This window comes from Argiope bruennichi, chromosome 4 (genome assembly GCF_947563725.1).
Source record: "Argiope bruennichi chromosome 4, qqArgBrue1.1, whole genome shotgun sequence".
Taxonomy (NCBI): Eukaryota; Metazoa; Arthropoda; class Arachnida; order Araneae; family Araneidae; genus Argiope; species Argiope bruennichi.
Window position 1 is genome coordinate 91,378,545 of NC_079154.1, and position 17,738 is coordinate 91,396,282.

The window sequence follows — 17,738 nt, forward strand, 5'->3', positions numbered from 1 at the left end:
CATATTTCTTCAAAAGAGATTACGAGTGACTTTCAAACAATTTAATTTTCATTCATTTATTTAAATGCATATTCATATAAGTTTTGTTCTTATAATTATTTGTATAAAATTAATCAATAAATATAGCATTAAATTTAAATTTAAAAAATTAATCTTTTTTAAATTATTGATAAATTGTGAAAAAATACAAATTTTTATTAAATTTGTGTATTATTTAAAGATAAAAATTATTTCTTTGTTATGTTTATTTCATTCATTCATATTATGTTCATTCATTCACATAAAACAAATGATTTGTTATTGTTTTTTTGAAATTTGCTATAATTATTGCCAGATGAAATATAAAACAACTTCTGAAAAATATTTAGAATAAATTAAATTCTTAGAATAGGTTTTAGTTAACAAGCAAATTTATGACTAAGCGAAATCAAGTTTTCTTAGTAATACATTTTTTAAACTATTGTATCAACTGAACTGTAAATAAATAATTAAAAAAAAATCTTTTTCTATTTTTTAAATCTAATGGTCATTTTAAAAAAGAATAACAACAACAACAACAAAAAGTGTCACCAAAAAAGCAATAATATGTCTAATTTTATATTAATAATATAAAATTACAGGTTTTTTTTGTATAAAAAATTTTTATTTTTATAATCTGTTTCTATAATTGCTAAAGCTTTTGCTGATTAAGAATGTATGTTTTATGTTTCATCTGCTGAATTTTTTTACTCATGCTTTCTTGAAATATTATAAAGTTTTATAGTGCTATGCTTGGCTCTTGCTGAGATAACGTAATAAAATTCATCAGATTTGTGTGTAGCGTGCACTCACTCATTATGTAAGTAAATTTGAAAGACCTAATGTAAGTTCAATTTTATCATAATTTTGCATCAATTTTCTTTTTTATCTTGTATTTTTATGCTTATATATTTCTTTTGTATTTAGGTTAAATATATAATCACATTTTATCATTAAAATGACTATTATTTTTATAAAAAAGTACATGATTTTTTTCTCTTTTTCTTGCAGTTGGTTAAACTTCGCAAAAAATGAGATAAGACTGGAAAATTTGAATGATGAACAAAAGAAAATTGCTGTCAATTTGTTATCACAAGATTTAAAAAAAGAATTTCTTTGGCTAAAGTATGCTAATTTGCATTTTATTCATTCTTTTTCCTTCTATAATAAATCAGTCACATTCTCATTAAAATTATTTTTGAAAATCATTTAATTTTATTTTCAAAGATAACTTTTTTAGAGCATTTTACACTTTGTTCAATTTCACTTTTTTTTCAGAATTAATGTCAAATTTATAAATTTTTACTGGCTACTTTAATGATATTAGTTTATCTTTTCCATAATTATACTAATTTGTTTGACATAGTATGATAAAATTATTGCTTTTATGCCTTAAATTCTAAACAAACCCAAGTTATCATTTAAGAAAACAATTGTAAATGTAAAAATGAAATAATAAAAGATTGTTTCCCAAGGCTGTTGTTAAAATGTCAAATTGCATATGTTAGTCTGATTTTTTTAATGTTATTAAATATAATAGAATCTGCATTTTGAGTGTTTCATTGATATTATTCAGAATTTTACTTTAATGACTGATAAAATTTTTGTAGTTAGTAGAGGTTATCGAAATCATTTAGAAAAAATTGCTACCTTTTGTTTTTAGTGAAGTGCTAGATTATTTGGATTACTGTATTCTAAGAAAGGGTTTATTGTAATCAAATTAAAAAAAAATTAAAATTTATCTTCATACATTAAAAGTAATTCAGTGAATGTGTTATAATAAATTTAATTAAGGTATTTGTTTCCCTTTTTCCAAACTTTGAAAAATAAAGTAAATTCTGTTTTTCACTTTAGGAAAGAAAATTTTCATTGTGTAGCATTATTGTAACATATCATCATTTAAAATAAAAATTTATTGAATGTCTGAAAAGGTGTTTAATCAAAATCTAGTGCTGCAGTTACGTAGGTTATAAAGCATGAAGAATTGTATCTTATTTGTTTTCCTGTTATATAAAAACTGAATACAAAAAAGTCTTCTCTAAGCATCTACCCTCCTCAATGGCCACTTTTGTTTGGTTTGGAATTTTTGACCAATTAACATGATTTTAGGTTAACCTTTAGAAATGGTTGTTCAACTACCTTCGAGTGTGATGGGTGGTTGTTTATTTAAATTCAGTGAAATTTATTCCTTGCTTTTTCTTGAATTTGTGGACATTTATTAAGAGAAAGTAGTGGAAGAAAATTTAGTAATAAAATGCACATAAGACCACCACCATTAATCAAATCAAAAAATTAATCACACTTTTTCCAATGTGGAGAGATAAATGAACTTAGAACTTGAATGAAAAGATTCAAGCAGTTATGGTTCTTTCTCTCTCGCACAACAAATATTGAGAAAATATGATGAAATTAAAAGGTTTACTCCCCCCTCCCCATCAATATATATATATATATATATATACTAGAAAATTAGAAGCAAAAATAGATTGTAATTTTTTTTATTATAGAATTTTTTTTTCTTCAAGTAAATATTAAAATTCATTGTTACAGAAATGATGAATCTTTGTTGAATTGATTAATTATTGTTTTTGGTGCTTATGTTGTTTGGTTTTATTTTCCAAAAATAAAAGTTCTTTAGAGTAACCAACTATTGAATTTGCTTGAAACAGCTAATTTTTCTTAGAATGTAAGTGTGACCACTGTTGGGAGATTTCATTATATTTCTACATTTTGTAACTTACGGACTGAATAGTAGATAAGTTGAGAAATTTTACATTCTGACAATTTATCCTTTGTAACATTTTATTATTAATAATGATTTTCTAATTATTTCTGATGTCCGTGTCTGTTTTTTTTGTTATATTACTTTAATCAATATTAGTTAATTTAATTACAATGACTAGAGTGACTTTAATAATATTTTATAAAAGCAACTATCAATTGCATTTTTTTATGTGTAGTTATAATATCGCTCTTCTTATTGCTTTCAAACTCTTTTTATTGCGTTTTTGAGTATTTCTATTTTTATGAAATTTTGATACATTATACATTAGTGTTTATTTTTCATAAATTCTCCAAAAATAACTAAAATTATATGAAAATTATGGCAGTTCAAATCCTTCGTAATTGTGTTTATTGCTATACATACGTGATATATAAAATATGTATTTATGTAGGGATAAATGCTTTTGCTATCAGTTAATGTAATTGTGTTTTTAAACTAGTGTTTTTGAATCAACAAATTTGGCATATTTCTTGATTATAATTGGAAATGATTTGTTTCAGATCTGTGTTACTGCAAGCCAATTCACCTGTTCTATTTTGCCACAATGATTTGCAAGAAGGTTAGATTTTTTTAAACATTATTTACAACATTTATTACAAATTTGTGTAACTATTTAATCTCTTACCATAATATTCTGATAATAAAAAAATCCTTGAATTCTATTTAAACAAAAGGAAGTATGCTTAAAAAAATTAAATAGTTGCAATGGTTTTTTTAATGATGGTTATATGTTTCCATATTCAAAATTTTTAATATTATGGAATTTTCTTTTATTTAATTTTGATAAATAGCAAATTAAAAATATTTATGCATAACAGTTTTACATTTTAGAAAATAAGAAGATTTTATTTATGTAAATATACAATTCAATATTTGCATAGTTAAATATAGTCTGAGAATACCTTTAAATATTTTTAAATAGATAAAAATCGTCTTTAAATAAATGAATGAGCTTTCTTATAAATAAATCATTGCAAAGCTTATATAACCATGTTAATTTTTTTTTCTGTGTTTTAATATTTTCTGAGTTTTGAAATTTTAGTGGAATTAGTAATGTTTATTTCAATTATTAAAATTCTCTATGCTTGTTACTTCATATTTTTTTTATTTCAATATGTGTTTATACTAATTACACATTGAAATGTATTAATAATTATTAAAAATAATAATTTTCTCAATTTTTGTTTTCTGGATTAAATCTTCTAGAGATTGGTTATTTAATGAACAACATTTTATAAAATATATTTTCATTATTTATTAAATAATATATTGCAGAAAATTTCCTCAAAATTTCATGAATCCAATGATAATAAATGTGCTTGATGTAGTGGGTGTATGGTGAAACATCCAATAGGCTCAATAACAAATAAAAAAATTTAATCAACACAAAGACATGAACACATAGATATCAAAAACCACAACTGAGTGTACACAGTGCATGGAAGACAATTTAGTAATAAACAACTATAAAATTACAAAGCTAAATGAAAGAGGATATAGAAGGGCCCATGTATTTCCACAAACACTATTTAAAAGCTGTCATCTATTTCGATTTGGAAACTATGGTGGATAAAATGATTATGCTACCAATTCAGAAAAATCTTAATTTAAAAAGCTGCTGCTCGGAAAATAAGCATATATTTTGAAAAAGCAAGAAAAATCTTGCATGATGATTGCCATTTTCACCTGGATTTAAAACTGAGTTACTAATGACAAAACCGTGGCAGAATGAAAAATAGTATTGCCACTAAAATCTTTAAAGTTGAATACTGCAAATACCGTTCTAGCTACAATATGTCAAATTTATCAAAAACTTGTCCATTCCCTGAGCTTTCAAATGAGCTTATATTAACCCTCCTGGCGGCGGCTTTCAGATTGCTATCCTTACCGAAAGCGGCACGCCGGAATAACAGGTTCAACCTTAAAACTGTCGCGGTTTGGTCAAAAGGATTGCTTTCCCCTTTTGCGGTCAGTTCAGCGCTGCAGGCGGGAAGTGATTAGCAAATTTCATGCTGTGAGTAGCAGGTGTTTCTTTTCGTAGTCTTTCGATTTCGAAGAGCAATTTTCTTTCAGTGCTTAGGAAGAGATTGACAATAACATCGATTGAAAATGCGAAAATGTGATTGGTTTTTTTAGAGGTTTTTCGATTATTTTATAAAACAATACATAAAATTTATGCTAGGTATAAGTTATTATCATGTTTATTTTGATACTAGTCTGGTTTTTATAAAATGAAAGTCCTCGTCTAATATTTTTTTCATTGCAATATGTTTCGCAAATTATTTTATTCCGTAGTACTGTGAAATTATTTCTCGACATTACCTGCAAGTGATTTAATTTTAAAAAAAAAACCCTTTCAGCGCATTGTTAATTTATTTTAATATTTTAAAATGCTTGTTTAAAACATTAATTGTGATAAGTAACACTACGTTATAACTTTGTTTCGTCAGTATTCAAAAAAAAATAATTGTGTAATTAGGGAATTTCATGCAATGTTTCACTTTCAAATATATCGATTTTCAGTATTTATCTGCATGATTAAAATTTTATAATTAAATATACTGTACAATATTTAATTGGCCAGTTATTCAGTAATGCTGAAATAACTGGTCGATGTGCCTTATGACTGTAACAAATAAAAATAATTGTCAAAATATTTCTTTGTAATATTCATGATACAAATTTGGCCTGGAAAAATGACTCAAATAAAACAGATTATTTAGACTCATAATTAACCATTTGCAACTGGAATTTTTTGAATACCTGCAAATAAAGTTCCTACAGAATATTAAGTACTGTTTTAAAATAAATTACAATTTTTGAAAAATCTCAGTTTTAAGTTTTTCGGGTTAGAATCAAAGCTGTTACTATTTTGCAATCGGATAACGACAAACCGTGGGGTAAACGAATCATTAAAAAGAAAAATCTGAATTTAAAAGCTTTGCAAATACAGTTGCATTGATCTTTTTTACTTATTACTTTTACATTATTTATTGCTTTTGGTGATCAGCACATGTATTACGTCGAGGTTACTAGCCAATATAAAAATTTTAATTAAATGTTTTCTTCAGCAAAACATCTTGAAATTTCAAATTTTGATAGTCATATAATTCATACTATTGCAGACTCATTGTACCATTCTATATTGCAGATTTTTTTTAATTTTCTGTCAGCTCCTTGATAGTAATTCCTTAATTTAAAACGGGAGTGAATAAACTTCAATTAATGCAAAACCTTTTTTGTTGAAACCAATCAGGCTTATTAGATTTCTAAATACAGGGAATAGAATCATTCAGCAATAAAGTTTTATGTATATACTGAATATGTCTTTTTAATTTTTGAAATGACTCGGATGATTTCTCATATCTCTTATTCAATAAAAATTTCCAAAAATTCCTTCTTATTCTGTAATAATTTTGAAAGTTATGATGGAATACACTTCAAAATCTCATTTTATTTTTAATTCATAATTTTTAAAAAATTTCAGAAAAAAAAAACATTTTACACATTTTTATTTTCTAAGATGCATATTCCACTAAGATATATATATAGAAGATCTAATAGACGCCACGCACAAAAATTCGTCTAAGTTAATAATAAAGATGGACAAGTGCGTGTGTGTCATTACTTGTCTGGTTGTATTGGTACTTTTCAGACCAGACAATTTGAAATAGAATTACCAAAATCTGCATCTACATACATTGGACAGTGGGAATCATTTCTTTAAAATTTTAATTAACCCTTTCAAGGGACAAGGGAAGTATGCTCATCACCAAATTCAACAATTTTTGAATAAAGTTATGTAAGTTGGCATAAATTCTTACGAATTTTTCAGTAAGGTTTCAATTGTAGGTTAGAGGTTTCAATTGTTTATCTCAAATAAAATGAAGTGTCTTGATTTATTTCTTAGTTATTAATTGGAAAAAATTAATTAATAAATCAGATTAAACTGATCTAATAAGTTGAATGAATTACTTTTCTTAGGCCAATTTTAATTTTAAAAACATTTTACTCCAACATGACTAGGAAAAAAAGGCCCTTTAAAGGGTTAATAAAAATTATTAAAATTTTAAAGTTCATTCGAAAATATCACGGTAGAAAAATAATTTGTACATTAATTGTGAATTCAAATTTTTTCCCCCACTTTTAATTAAATTAAAAATATTTTAGCATATTTTAAAAATATATTTTATTTTTGAATTGAAACTAAACGTTTTCATTGTTATCCTTATATTTCATTCCGGCTTTTTACCCATTGATGATGATTTAGTTAAAAGGTTAAAAAGATCTAAGCTAAAAGCAAAGGGGTAAAAATTTCTTTACTGAAATACAAATAAACCATGTGGCTGAAGAGAATGCTCCATAATTAGCATCTCAATAAATAAGACACTAAAAGTTCAAGATTTTAATTTTACCTCAAAGAATGCTTTTTCTTGGTGATACATTCAAATGTATAAATGACACATTGTATAAATTATATTAGAATAATTTCGTATTTTATCGCTGATAAATGTTAAAATTTTAAATAATTTTTAATTAACAGAAGTTTTAATTAAAATTTTGAAAATTTCCTCTCGAGGTGAACGTTAACAGTTTTCTAATTATTTAATGGCGAAGTGCGTTCGCTCTAAGCCAAACAGTTTGATCTGGAGATCGCCAATACGAACATTCATATTCATTATAATTAGAGATATTCGCTACTTTAATAGAAATATTCGCAAGCGACCTTCATGTCTGACACCCTTGTTCAAACTAGTTCTGTTTTTAAAAAATGAAAATGTGAGGCTAAAGGTTATTAAGAATAAAGAATTTCAAATTACATGGAAGTGGGAGTTTCCGAATTTTTTTTACTCTCGTGATCAAAAATAAAATAAAACAAAGATCATATCCCGTCTTGTTTGTTAAAAATCACATCCAGTGAACTCGAACTGACCAAACAGGAGAAGAAAATAGTCTAAATGCCAGTTGTACGCATTAAAAAATTTTTCAATGCTAACATATGAGATAAAATTAGATCAAGGAGTTAAAATAATGGCAACAAATTAAAATTATTTATTCTCACATTTAACTCACACATTCACTCACTTTCAAGTGGATTAAAATTCGTGGATTAAATTACTCAGCATTAAAAGTAAAAATGTCAATATAAACCACTTTCATGTAAACAGAATCGTGCGATGTATATATAAGATTGTACAGTGAAACAAGATTAATATTTCGATACAAAAAATAGAACCTTTAAAAACTGCGCTTATATTAACTTTGAAAATATTATTAAAAACCAGAGGAAAAATATAAAAACAATGAAACATATCTCTACAATGCTTACATTTTTTTTCGAATTCGTCAAAGAGTGTGAAATTCTATAAGGTTTAAAGAATGAAACAAATATTCAATTTTCATATATAGTTTATTACGTTATAAAAATAAGTATTTAATGTAACGAATACTAATCATTCCGAAAAATCGCGCTTTAATATATTGGTTCTATATATCTCCCCGTTTTGAAATACACTTATTAATGAACACTAAAAAAAATAATTCATTAAAAGTTAAAAAGTTTCGTTCGTTAAGTAAATTCTGTAAATAAGTTTAGTGTCTTATTTTCAAAAATAAGTTGCATAAGCAATGTCAATTCTAAAATCCTTAAATGAAAGCACGCTATAAAAAAGAAACTTGTCAAATTTTAATTATATATTTTTTATTTATTTTTTACATTAACTATTTTCTTATGCTAGAAAGCTTTAAAATCTTATGTTTCAAATTATTAATAATAATACGTTTATGTATGTATTTATTCCAGGTATATATTTTCATACTTTCAATTTTATTCTCGTTATTTAAATTTCATTTTGGATACGTAATTATTATCAAAATCTCAATAGTAACGCCTCAGAACGCAAGCGAGATTTTAAAATGCTTAAAAGGGCGCGAGCAGGAAGACATCAATCATATCGTCCACTGATAACGATTCACTTTTCCTTATCTCACATTCCCTTCTCATTATCTCACAGCTTGAGATTGGGGGTAGGGAAAAACTGGAACCCGTAAAAATACGGGCAGTGACAGTTTTAAGGGAGTTTTTGTTTCCGTCTATAGACGGGTCCGCCGTTTTGAAGGGAGAAAAGATTCCGTCTTTTTCCGGGGTTGCCGCTTGGAGGGTTAAACCATATTAGTGTTCTAATTCAGAAGAAATTTTTCGTTTGCCATACATAACTAAAATTGCTCTCCATTAAAAAAAGAAAATTTCTGAATATTCATTTCCCCTCCTGGTTTTAAGTTCCTGTCTTATTTAAGCTTGCTATTTTAGGTAAGTTCAAGAAAGCAAATTTTAAGACCAAATAAGAAAAATGGCATTCTTATTAAATTATAAATACAATGGAAACAAACCAACCAACATCTTCATATTTTGAAAAGTTCATATTGGTGTATTTGCAATGTTGTTTCCATATATCCACTATTCTTTCATTTGCAGACTTTCTGATGAATGTCTGTTTCACACAGATAATTTCAGGGATGAATTGCAAATGAAAAATTAAATTTTTCCTGAATTAGATCATTGATATGATTATCATCGGCTCATTTTGAGTAGATGGTATGGACGTGTTTTGAATGAATTTGACATATTATAAACTAGAATGGTATTTGTGTTATTCAATACAAAGACTTTGATTAATTTCAATTTTGCATTTCAGCACTTGTACCTCATCAGCTTTAAATTTAGGTATTCTGATGTATATGATGTCATTTTATAAAGTTTTTCTTCTTCTGCTGTTTCAATATATGTAGTGGTTTTACATGTAGTTAGATCTGTCAGAAACTTTTTAAATTAGAAAAGTTCACTATAACATGTATGATCTTAACTCAAGCTTTAGTAAATAAAATTCCAATGATCTGTTTATTGATTCCATAAATTCGTTTCATTACATAACTTAAATAGACTTGACATTGTTCTTATGATTACCTTTTACTATTTGAAAATGGTAATTTTTTTTATATATATATAAAGGAACTTCATTATGTGATATATAAATTTTTTTTAATTATTATAGGAAACATTCTTGTCCCTGAACAAACTTCTGTGTCTGAAGATAAAATTGTCTTCATAGATTTTGAATATTGTAGCTACAATTTCAGGTAATTAAATAATTTCACTTGTACATATCTTTTTTTTTTTTTTTTTTTTTTTTGCACTTTAAAATTTATTTGCAAGAAATTTCTTACTTCATCAGACTAAATTTTATGAAATACTCTTTAAGTTATATTTACACAAACTGTATCTATATGCACTGTATATTTATTGCTAAAAAATTTTAATACTATTGAAGGGAAAAAAATAATGTTAGGAATAGTAGTGAAGATGCATCTAAATGATATCAGTTGGTCATTTAGAGAAATTTTACATAATTATATTGCTGCAGGATAAAGGAAGAAATTTCTTACTTTAAATAGAACATGAGAAATTTCACATGTCTATATTTAAGAAAAAAAATTTCTATATCCCCCCCCCAAAAAAAAAAATCTATATTTTTTTATAATAGTATTTATTTATTTATTATTTTTTTTATTTTCAAGAGAAAAATGTTTTATGGACATTATATATATATATATATATATATATATATATATATATATATATATATATATATATATATATATATATATATGTAGGACTCAGAAATCACTACCATTTTAGAACGCACATTTAATTACATTTAGGACATTTAGGATATATATACATTAACATAAAAGAATTGAACATTCAGTAGATTTCGTCGAATACGTCTCGTCTCTACTTTCGTCCAGATCCATCTGATCTGCTCTCCGTCTAACCAGCGTCAACTCCGTCTAACAACCAGCAGATGGTGCTCGCCAACAGGCGCTCGTCACTACATATATATATATATATATATATTAACTTATGGACATTATATAATGTATTTACTTTTATCAATTAATATTTTGTAAAATGTAAATTATTTTCAGAGCTTTTGATATTGCAAATCACTTTTGTGAATGGTGCTTTGATTATTCCAATCCTGATTATCCACATTTCACTGCAAAAGACGAAGAGTTTCCAGCTGTTGAACAGCAGGTGTGTAGAATATATTTATTATTCATCATCCTATTCATATATTTATATTCATTGAGAAAAATATGAATGTTCAACCTAATCCACATTTTAAAAGAAAAAAAATTTACCTTTTTGTATATTATATGTAACTTAATATTCTGCCTAAACTTTTTTTAACTTCGTAGTATATTCCTTGTTGTCTTGATCCCAAAATTAATAGCAAAAGTATTAAAGTATGTAAAAAATCTTAAATATAATTTCTCTTTGTGGGTAAGTTTGTAAATACTATATTTAAATGAAGTTTGAAAATTTTCATAATTTGAATGCAGTTGATGTATAATTTATTATTTTAAATAGTTTGGCATATAACTATAATAAAAACATTCACTAAATGTATTATCTTTATTTTTTCTTTTAAATATCAAATCTGTTCCTTGAGAAGAATTCTTTGATGCATAGTATGATCAGTAGTTGAAATAAAAAGATGAAAACAACTTGTTTGTATTTATTATTATTATTTAGTTATTTCCTTTGAACTTCGGTGGCACTTAAGCTCATCAGTTCTAATTATTTGCAATAGCAATTTTTTTTTTTTTATTTTTTAAAAATATGTATTACTTTGAAAGTTGATATTGAGGAATTTCTTGGTTATTTTTGTAAAAGAGGGGAAGGCATTGTTTATAAATAAAGCAATTTTCAAATGTATAAAATTTAATTAAAAATTAATAATTTGAAAATAATAAAGATAAAATTTTTATTGTCCTTATTAGAGATCCAGTTATTTTTCTGCTACTGCTTATTTTGAAAATTAAATATTATGTATTATATTATTAATGTATTATATAATGTTAATATATTTATTCCAATTTCAGCTTAATTTTATTCGATCATACTTGAAGAACTTTGAAAGTTCTTGCAAAGAAACTGAAATATCTGATGAAATTAACAGTGAAGAACATGTTTTAAAAGAAGTCATGGTATTCACTCTTGCATCACATTTCTTGTGGACTTTATGGAGCATAATCAATGCACAAAATTCACAAATACAATTTGGATACTGGGTATGTATTTTCTTTTCTTCTTTTATGTCTTCTTGAATTAAATTTATTATTCCTTTGTTCATTATTATTTCTAAAGCATTGAATCAGAAGCACTTCTATTATATTTTAAATATGCTTACTAGCTTAATTTTTTATATATATATTCATGCTAGTTGTACTGAATAAGGAAGACAGATATCTTGTAGAAAGGTGTAAATAAATTTTAATAAAAAAAAAAAAAAGATTAGAATTGTTGCATGAATATATCATTTGGAAAAGGAATATTCCTTACGAGGGATATAATTTTTTTATGTCTTCAAGCTAGATCTTCAAAATGAATGATCTGCAGTTAAAAACATGGGGGATGCAAACAGTGAAAAATGACAATGAAAGTGAAGAATTTAAAGAAAGGAACCCAAAAGTGCTGATTGAAAGAGTCGCTATATTATACTATAGGAATAGCATTATATAAAATAAAAGCAGGCAATGAGTTTATTTCAAGAAAAATTGAAATTGTAAATGCAAAATTAAAATGTAGTTATATAGGTAAAGAAATCTGATCAATCTACAGTGGATGTATGGGAAATATTTAGTAATGTAAAAATAAAGTTATAGAAAGATGTATCTATAGGGATGAATAATTGTTGATAGAGTTGTGACTTATGGAAAAAAAATGTATTTTTTCAGATATAAGCTTGGGTTTCAAAAATTTATTGATATCATTTTGCTGATCTGTTAAATAATTTTATTAGTGATAATGAATGAAATCAATAATTGGGCTGAAAAGATAGTGGCAACAACTTTGCCATTTTTGAAATAAATTTTCTTACAGATTAAGAATATATTTTTTATTTTAATGTGCATTATATCAGGAATAAATGAGCTTCTCTTAAAAATCTATAAATAATAAATTTAGGATTTAACCTCATGCATGGTCTGCCATCAGTTTATTAGCAAGAAATATTATTGCAAGATGAGTAATTGAGATTGTAAAGACTTGATTTTTCTTCTTAAGATTGTTTAATCAAAACAAATTCTTCTCTTAAAAAAAATTCATCTAGATTGAGTTAATAAATACTAGTATTATTTAAATAGTATCGGAAGTTAAGCGAAAATGTGCAACTAAATCCTTATAATGTATGTTATATTATCAGTGTACATGCACAAGTTATATAAACATATGTGATATTTCTTTATTGCAATCTAATATTTTGGGTAGTTTTTATTCTTGACTTTAAAATATCTTATTGTTCTTTGAAGTGCCATTGAAGAATTAAAGTAATATTTCTTAAAATTTTAAATTTATAGTCAATAATAACTAAGAGATAATTATTTAGTTGAACTTAGAGAGAGAGAGAGAGAGAACTATTTCAGTTGAAAAAATAAAGTTTAAAAAATGCTTTATTCTGTTTTGAATTCAACAGAAGAATACTGCTCCTTAATTTAAACTTTATCTTCTTTTATTAATGTATGACGTTTTTAATTAATATTTTTTACAGGAATATGGAAAAGCCAGATGGGATGCATACATTCAGCATAAGAAGAGGGTTTTGGAGCAAGAAAATTTAGATTCAGTGACAGACGAAGAACGATGAATGTATTGTTTAAGAAGTGGTGAATGTTATTATTTACAATTATGCTTATTCCAGATTATCTGTTGAAGTACCTTACCTTGGAACTTTATGCATGTTCTGTCAGATATTAATTTTGAGGATTATGGTTTTAAAAATAATGCATTGATGAGAAAACTAAGTTTATATTCATAAACAAAGTAATCTGTTTTTTTATTTAATTAAAAGTACTTAATAATTCTTTTAAACAGTAGTTTTATAATTTTTCTTGTAGTTTTGTTAAATAATTTTGGGTTTCTACAAAATATCAAAATAAAGACTGATCATCAATTAAATTTTTAATATTTTATATGATATTAATGTGATGTCTTGCAAATTTTACTGGTGAAATATGATATTATATTGGAATTAATAAATGTAAAAATTCAATAATGAAATTTATGTTGTGACCAATGGACGACCAACTTTTGTGATATTTTTTTCTTTTTTCATTTCACTGTACTTATAAGATGTACTTCAAAGTAACATTATTTATTGAGTGATTACTTGTAAAATCCTTCTTTAAAAGGTTTAAATGGTGCTTTATATGCCTAGAATACTTATTTAAAAATAATTCAACATTCTTTATTCTTTTTTTCTTAAAAAATATTAAAAAAATGAAAACATGTGCAATGTTTTTATCTCATCTAGTTTACGGGTTGCTTTGAAATGTGAAGTCATTACATATTTATTTTTTATGTCTTATTTTAATTTCCTTTTCATATAATTTATTTGGTTTCCTTTCTGTCAACTGTTTAAACCTAGTCATTGGTGAAAAGTTCCAACCAGTAACTGATCCTGAATTTGTTTTCCTCTTATGTGAACAGTCTATCACGAGAGAAAACTGTGCCAACCGAACGATTCGTTCTTTCACATATCATTAGAATGGAATGTTGAGTAAATAACTTACTTTTATTGGACTGGATTTTGCACATCTTATTTCGAGGTTGTCTTGACAATTAAGCTGTCATTCGCGTGAATGAAGATAAATAATGGTCATAAACTGATAAATTTGACGAATGAAATGTACAGACAATGAATTATTTTGTCTAATGTAACATTTAAATGGAGTAAACATAATTTTCCGTTTTGAGAATTATGTAATGGTCCTTTGGAATCTCTGCATTTACTGTATATAGATTTTGGAATCATATGTATATAAAATTTTGTGTTTCATGTGTTGTTTCGTTAATATTACCTTTTTTTTTTTTATTTAGAACATGTGGCAAATGTTTCTTTAGTGCATACTATGTATGGTATTTTTATATTTTTCAATTATGAAAATTTATTAAGTGTTCTGAAGCATATATGTATATTCTCTGTGCATATAAAGAGCATGTCTTAAGAATTATATATTAGCTGTTCGTAATATTTTTATAAGCTTTTTTTTGGTCATTGCATATACTATTTTGCTGAATATTTGTGTCTTTATTTACTCATCCTTTTATCTATTCCTTTGTCTTTTATTTTTTAACATATTATTGTAATATTACCCCTCTTAAATTTTGACCAATTTTTTAATGCAAATAGGAATTGAATCATACAGCTAGAAAATTTATGCAGTGCTCTATTTTTATTTTAAATACGCAATTGAAGTATTAAAGCACTCTTAAGGAAACTTATTAACATTTTAAAAAATAAGAAATCCTACTTTAAAATAATATTTTAAAGCCATATGAGCTGAAATTACAGTCCGTACTTATGTAATGCTATTTAGTTCCCTTCATTTATAAGCTATAATGTTAAAAGACTTATCTTGTTAAATTATTATAATGTTTTGCTTCATTAATGTAAATAGTTTATCAATTAAGAAATTGTATAAATTGCTTCACTTTGGGATCAAATAGCACAATCTTAGAGACATTACCTTCCTATGATAAAATTATTTATCATGCTCACAGGGGATGTATTTATAATTGGTAATCAAAGATAATGAAAAAGGTGCCTTAAAAGCATTTTCAGCTGACAGATTTTTAAAAATCAATTTTATCGTTATTAAGCAAGGCAGTTTCACTTAATTAACTTTTATTAATAAGTTAATTAATAATTTATAATTTTGCACTTGATTTCCTATTTTTATGATGTTGTTGAAATTCTGTGTAGATTACTATGAGCATGATCTTAAATGTATACTGACTTATGTATTTTCTTGTGTTCATGTAACCAATATATGTGTAAGATAAGGTGAAGAATAAGATTGTGGCTTATTCTTTGTATAAAATAAAATAATTTTTACAAAATTTGTAAGCAGGAATCATTGTATGCTGTCAAACTTACACAGTAATTAGCAAACTACATTTGTATGTATGTATGTTGGAGGGGGATGAATTTAGATTTCTCTTTTAATGAAAATATTGTAAAGTAACAGATATTAGCCCCTATTTAATGTTTATTCAAAATGTATAATGATTAAAATTAAAGAGAATGTGAAAGTAATTTTTTTATATGGAATCCATATCTAAACAAGTTGATTTTCTATTGTTTCAAGGTTAGAATTAATTTCTTACAAAATTATTTCTTTCTTGTAATAATCTTTTTATGAAATTGTGGAAAGGAATTCTTTTCGCAATTTTCAAAGTTCACAAAATTAAAAAAGAGGAACAGTGAATTTCTTCATTCCAAATCCAATTTATATAAGATATCTTCTAATAGATAACATAAATCGACTTTAACATTTTCTTTTTATAAAATTGCATGAAATTTTTAATTATTGCATTTTTAACTTGATTTGTCGTATTATTGTGGAATATTTTTCAGTTTATTAGTATACAAGATTTGTTCCTATATTTGTGATGTTTAACAGAAAGATAATGCCAAAATCAACCTTCTCAAATTTTTTGCTAACCAATATTTGATATTATATAATTTTGAATTTTTTTATGTATTGAGAAATAGGACCATGATTGATTGTTAGTTGTGAAGTATTCTGATTTATGAATTTTAATTCATAGATAATAATTTTAACAATCATTTTTAATATTCAGTTCTGATGTTATATATTTCCTTAAGGAAATAGAGTAAAAAAAAAAAAATTGTAAGTTTTTAAGTCATGCAAATCAAAATTCATAGTTATTTTTCATTATAAATGAGAAACCTTTCATGGGCTTGTTATTGGCAAAAGACCAATTTTGCCTTTTTTTAACCAAAGAAAAATATATTTACAATATACAATATGAATAAAAATAATTGTCAAAAATTTATAATCAAAACTTTTACAGAAATCAGTTCATTATAAGTTAACTATTCTTATATGAAGATGTATAACTTGAATATTGAAAATATTTTTACTGATTAAATGAGCAATTTGAAAATATTTTTAGACACAGTTAAAAACTAACAGTAAACTGAGCCTAATGAATGCTTTTATGAATCACACGTGAGAAAATTTTTGCTTTTACAGACTAAAAACAGGAGAACATGTTAACATTACTAAAAAGGCAGCAATAAATCATCATAAATGCCAACCTTAACTTAGCACTAAAGAATGCGCTTGCATGTATCTGGTGAGCAACGATTGAAGTAAAAATATTCTTAATTATTAAAAAGTTGATAATAATTTAAAATATGCAATTTATATTTAATTCCTATTCATAGTATTTTCATGTATAATATATATATATATTTTAAATGGTAAAACAACTTTCTCATAAAACCTTTCTATAAAATCCCTTCATCGTTTTAAACCGTTTTTTTATTAAAATAATTCGAATTGAAACGGATTTTTTTATTTCGCCTATAGCCTTCTAAGTTTATTACTTTTATATTAGTACTGTAAATTCGATTTATAAATATTAAAGCAATAGAAAGGGTTTAAAGAATATTTTGAGAAAATTAATTAGATTGTTAATTTGTTGTTCAAAATAAAAATAAAAAAAATCCAAAAAATAGTTTTTCCTGTTCGACTGATTGTTGGACGTTTTGGGATTTCTAGCTATTAAGGTTGTCATCTCCACATTCACAGAAAATAAGTTTATAAATGTATTTTATAAATGTCAAAAAATTTTAGATATGGAAGAAAAACAAGAGATTTTGTATATGTTAAATAATTTTGCTAATGATTTCATTGAATCTGAAGGTTGCAAAAAGTTTCATACTCATTTTATTCTAGGGAGAGCATCAAATGGCTAATTACCTGGAGGAACGAAGTAGAATACGATCTAAATTATTAATTTCATTGCATGTATTATATTTTGAAAGATTTTGCGACACAA

General features: G+C 25.1%; 1 protein-coding gene across 4 annotated transcripts in view; it reads left to right on the forward strand.

The window, feature by feature from the left end:
• The window catches only part of LOC129965474 (choline kinase alpha-like), a 97,410-nt gene extending 81,643 nt beyond the window's left edge, over positions 1 to 15,767 (forward strand). For all 4 annotated transcript variants that reach the window (XM_056079372.1, XM_056079373.1, XM_056079370.1 and 1 more), the window contains exons 5-10: positions 1,030 to 1,143; positions 3,304 to 3,362; positions 9,856 to 9,940; positions 10,790 to 10,898; positions 11,750 to 11,938; positions 13,417 to 15,767. In XM_056079372.1, coding sequence (XP_055935347.1) covers positions 1,030 to 1,143; positions 3,304 to 3,362; positions 9,856 to 9,940; positions 10,790 to 10,898; positions 11,750 to 11,938; positions 13,417 to 13,512 — 652 coding nt within the window. In that variant the 3' untranslated portion in view covers positions 13,513 to 15,767. The remainder of the gene's footprint in view (positions 1 to 1,029; positions 1,144 to 3,303; positions 3,363 to 9,855; positions 9,941 to 10,789; positions 10,899 to 11,749; positions 11,939 to 13,416) is intronic.
• The last annotated feature ends 1,971 nt before the right edge of the window (positions 15,768 to 17,738 follow it).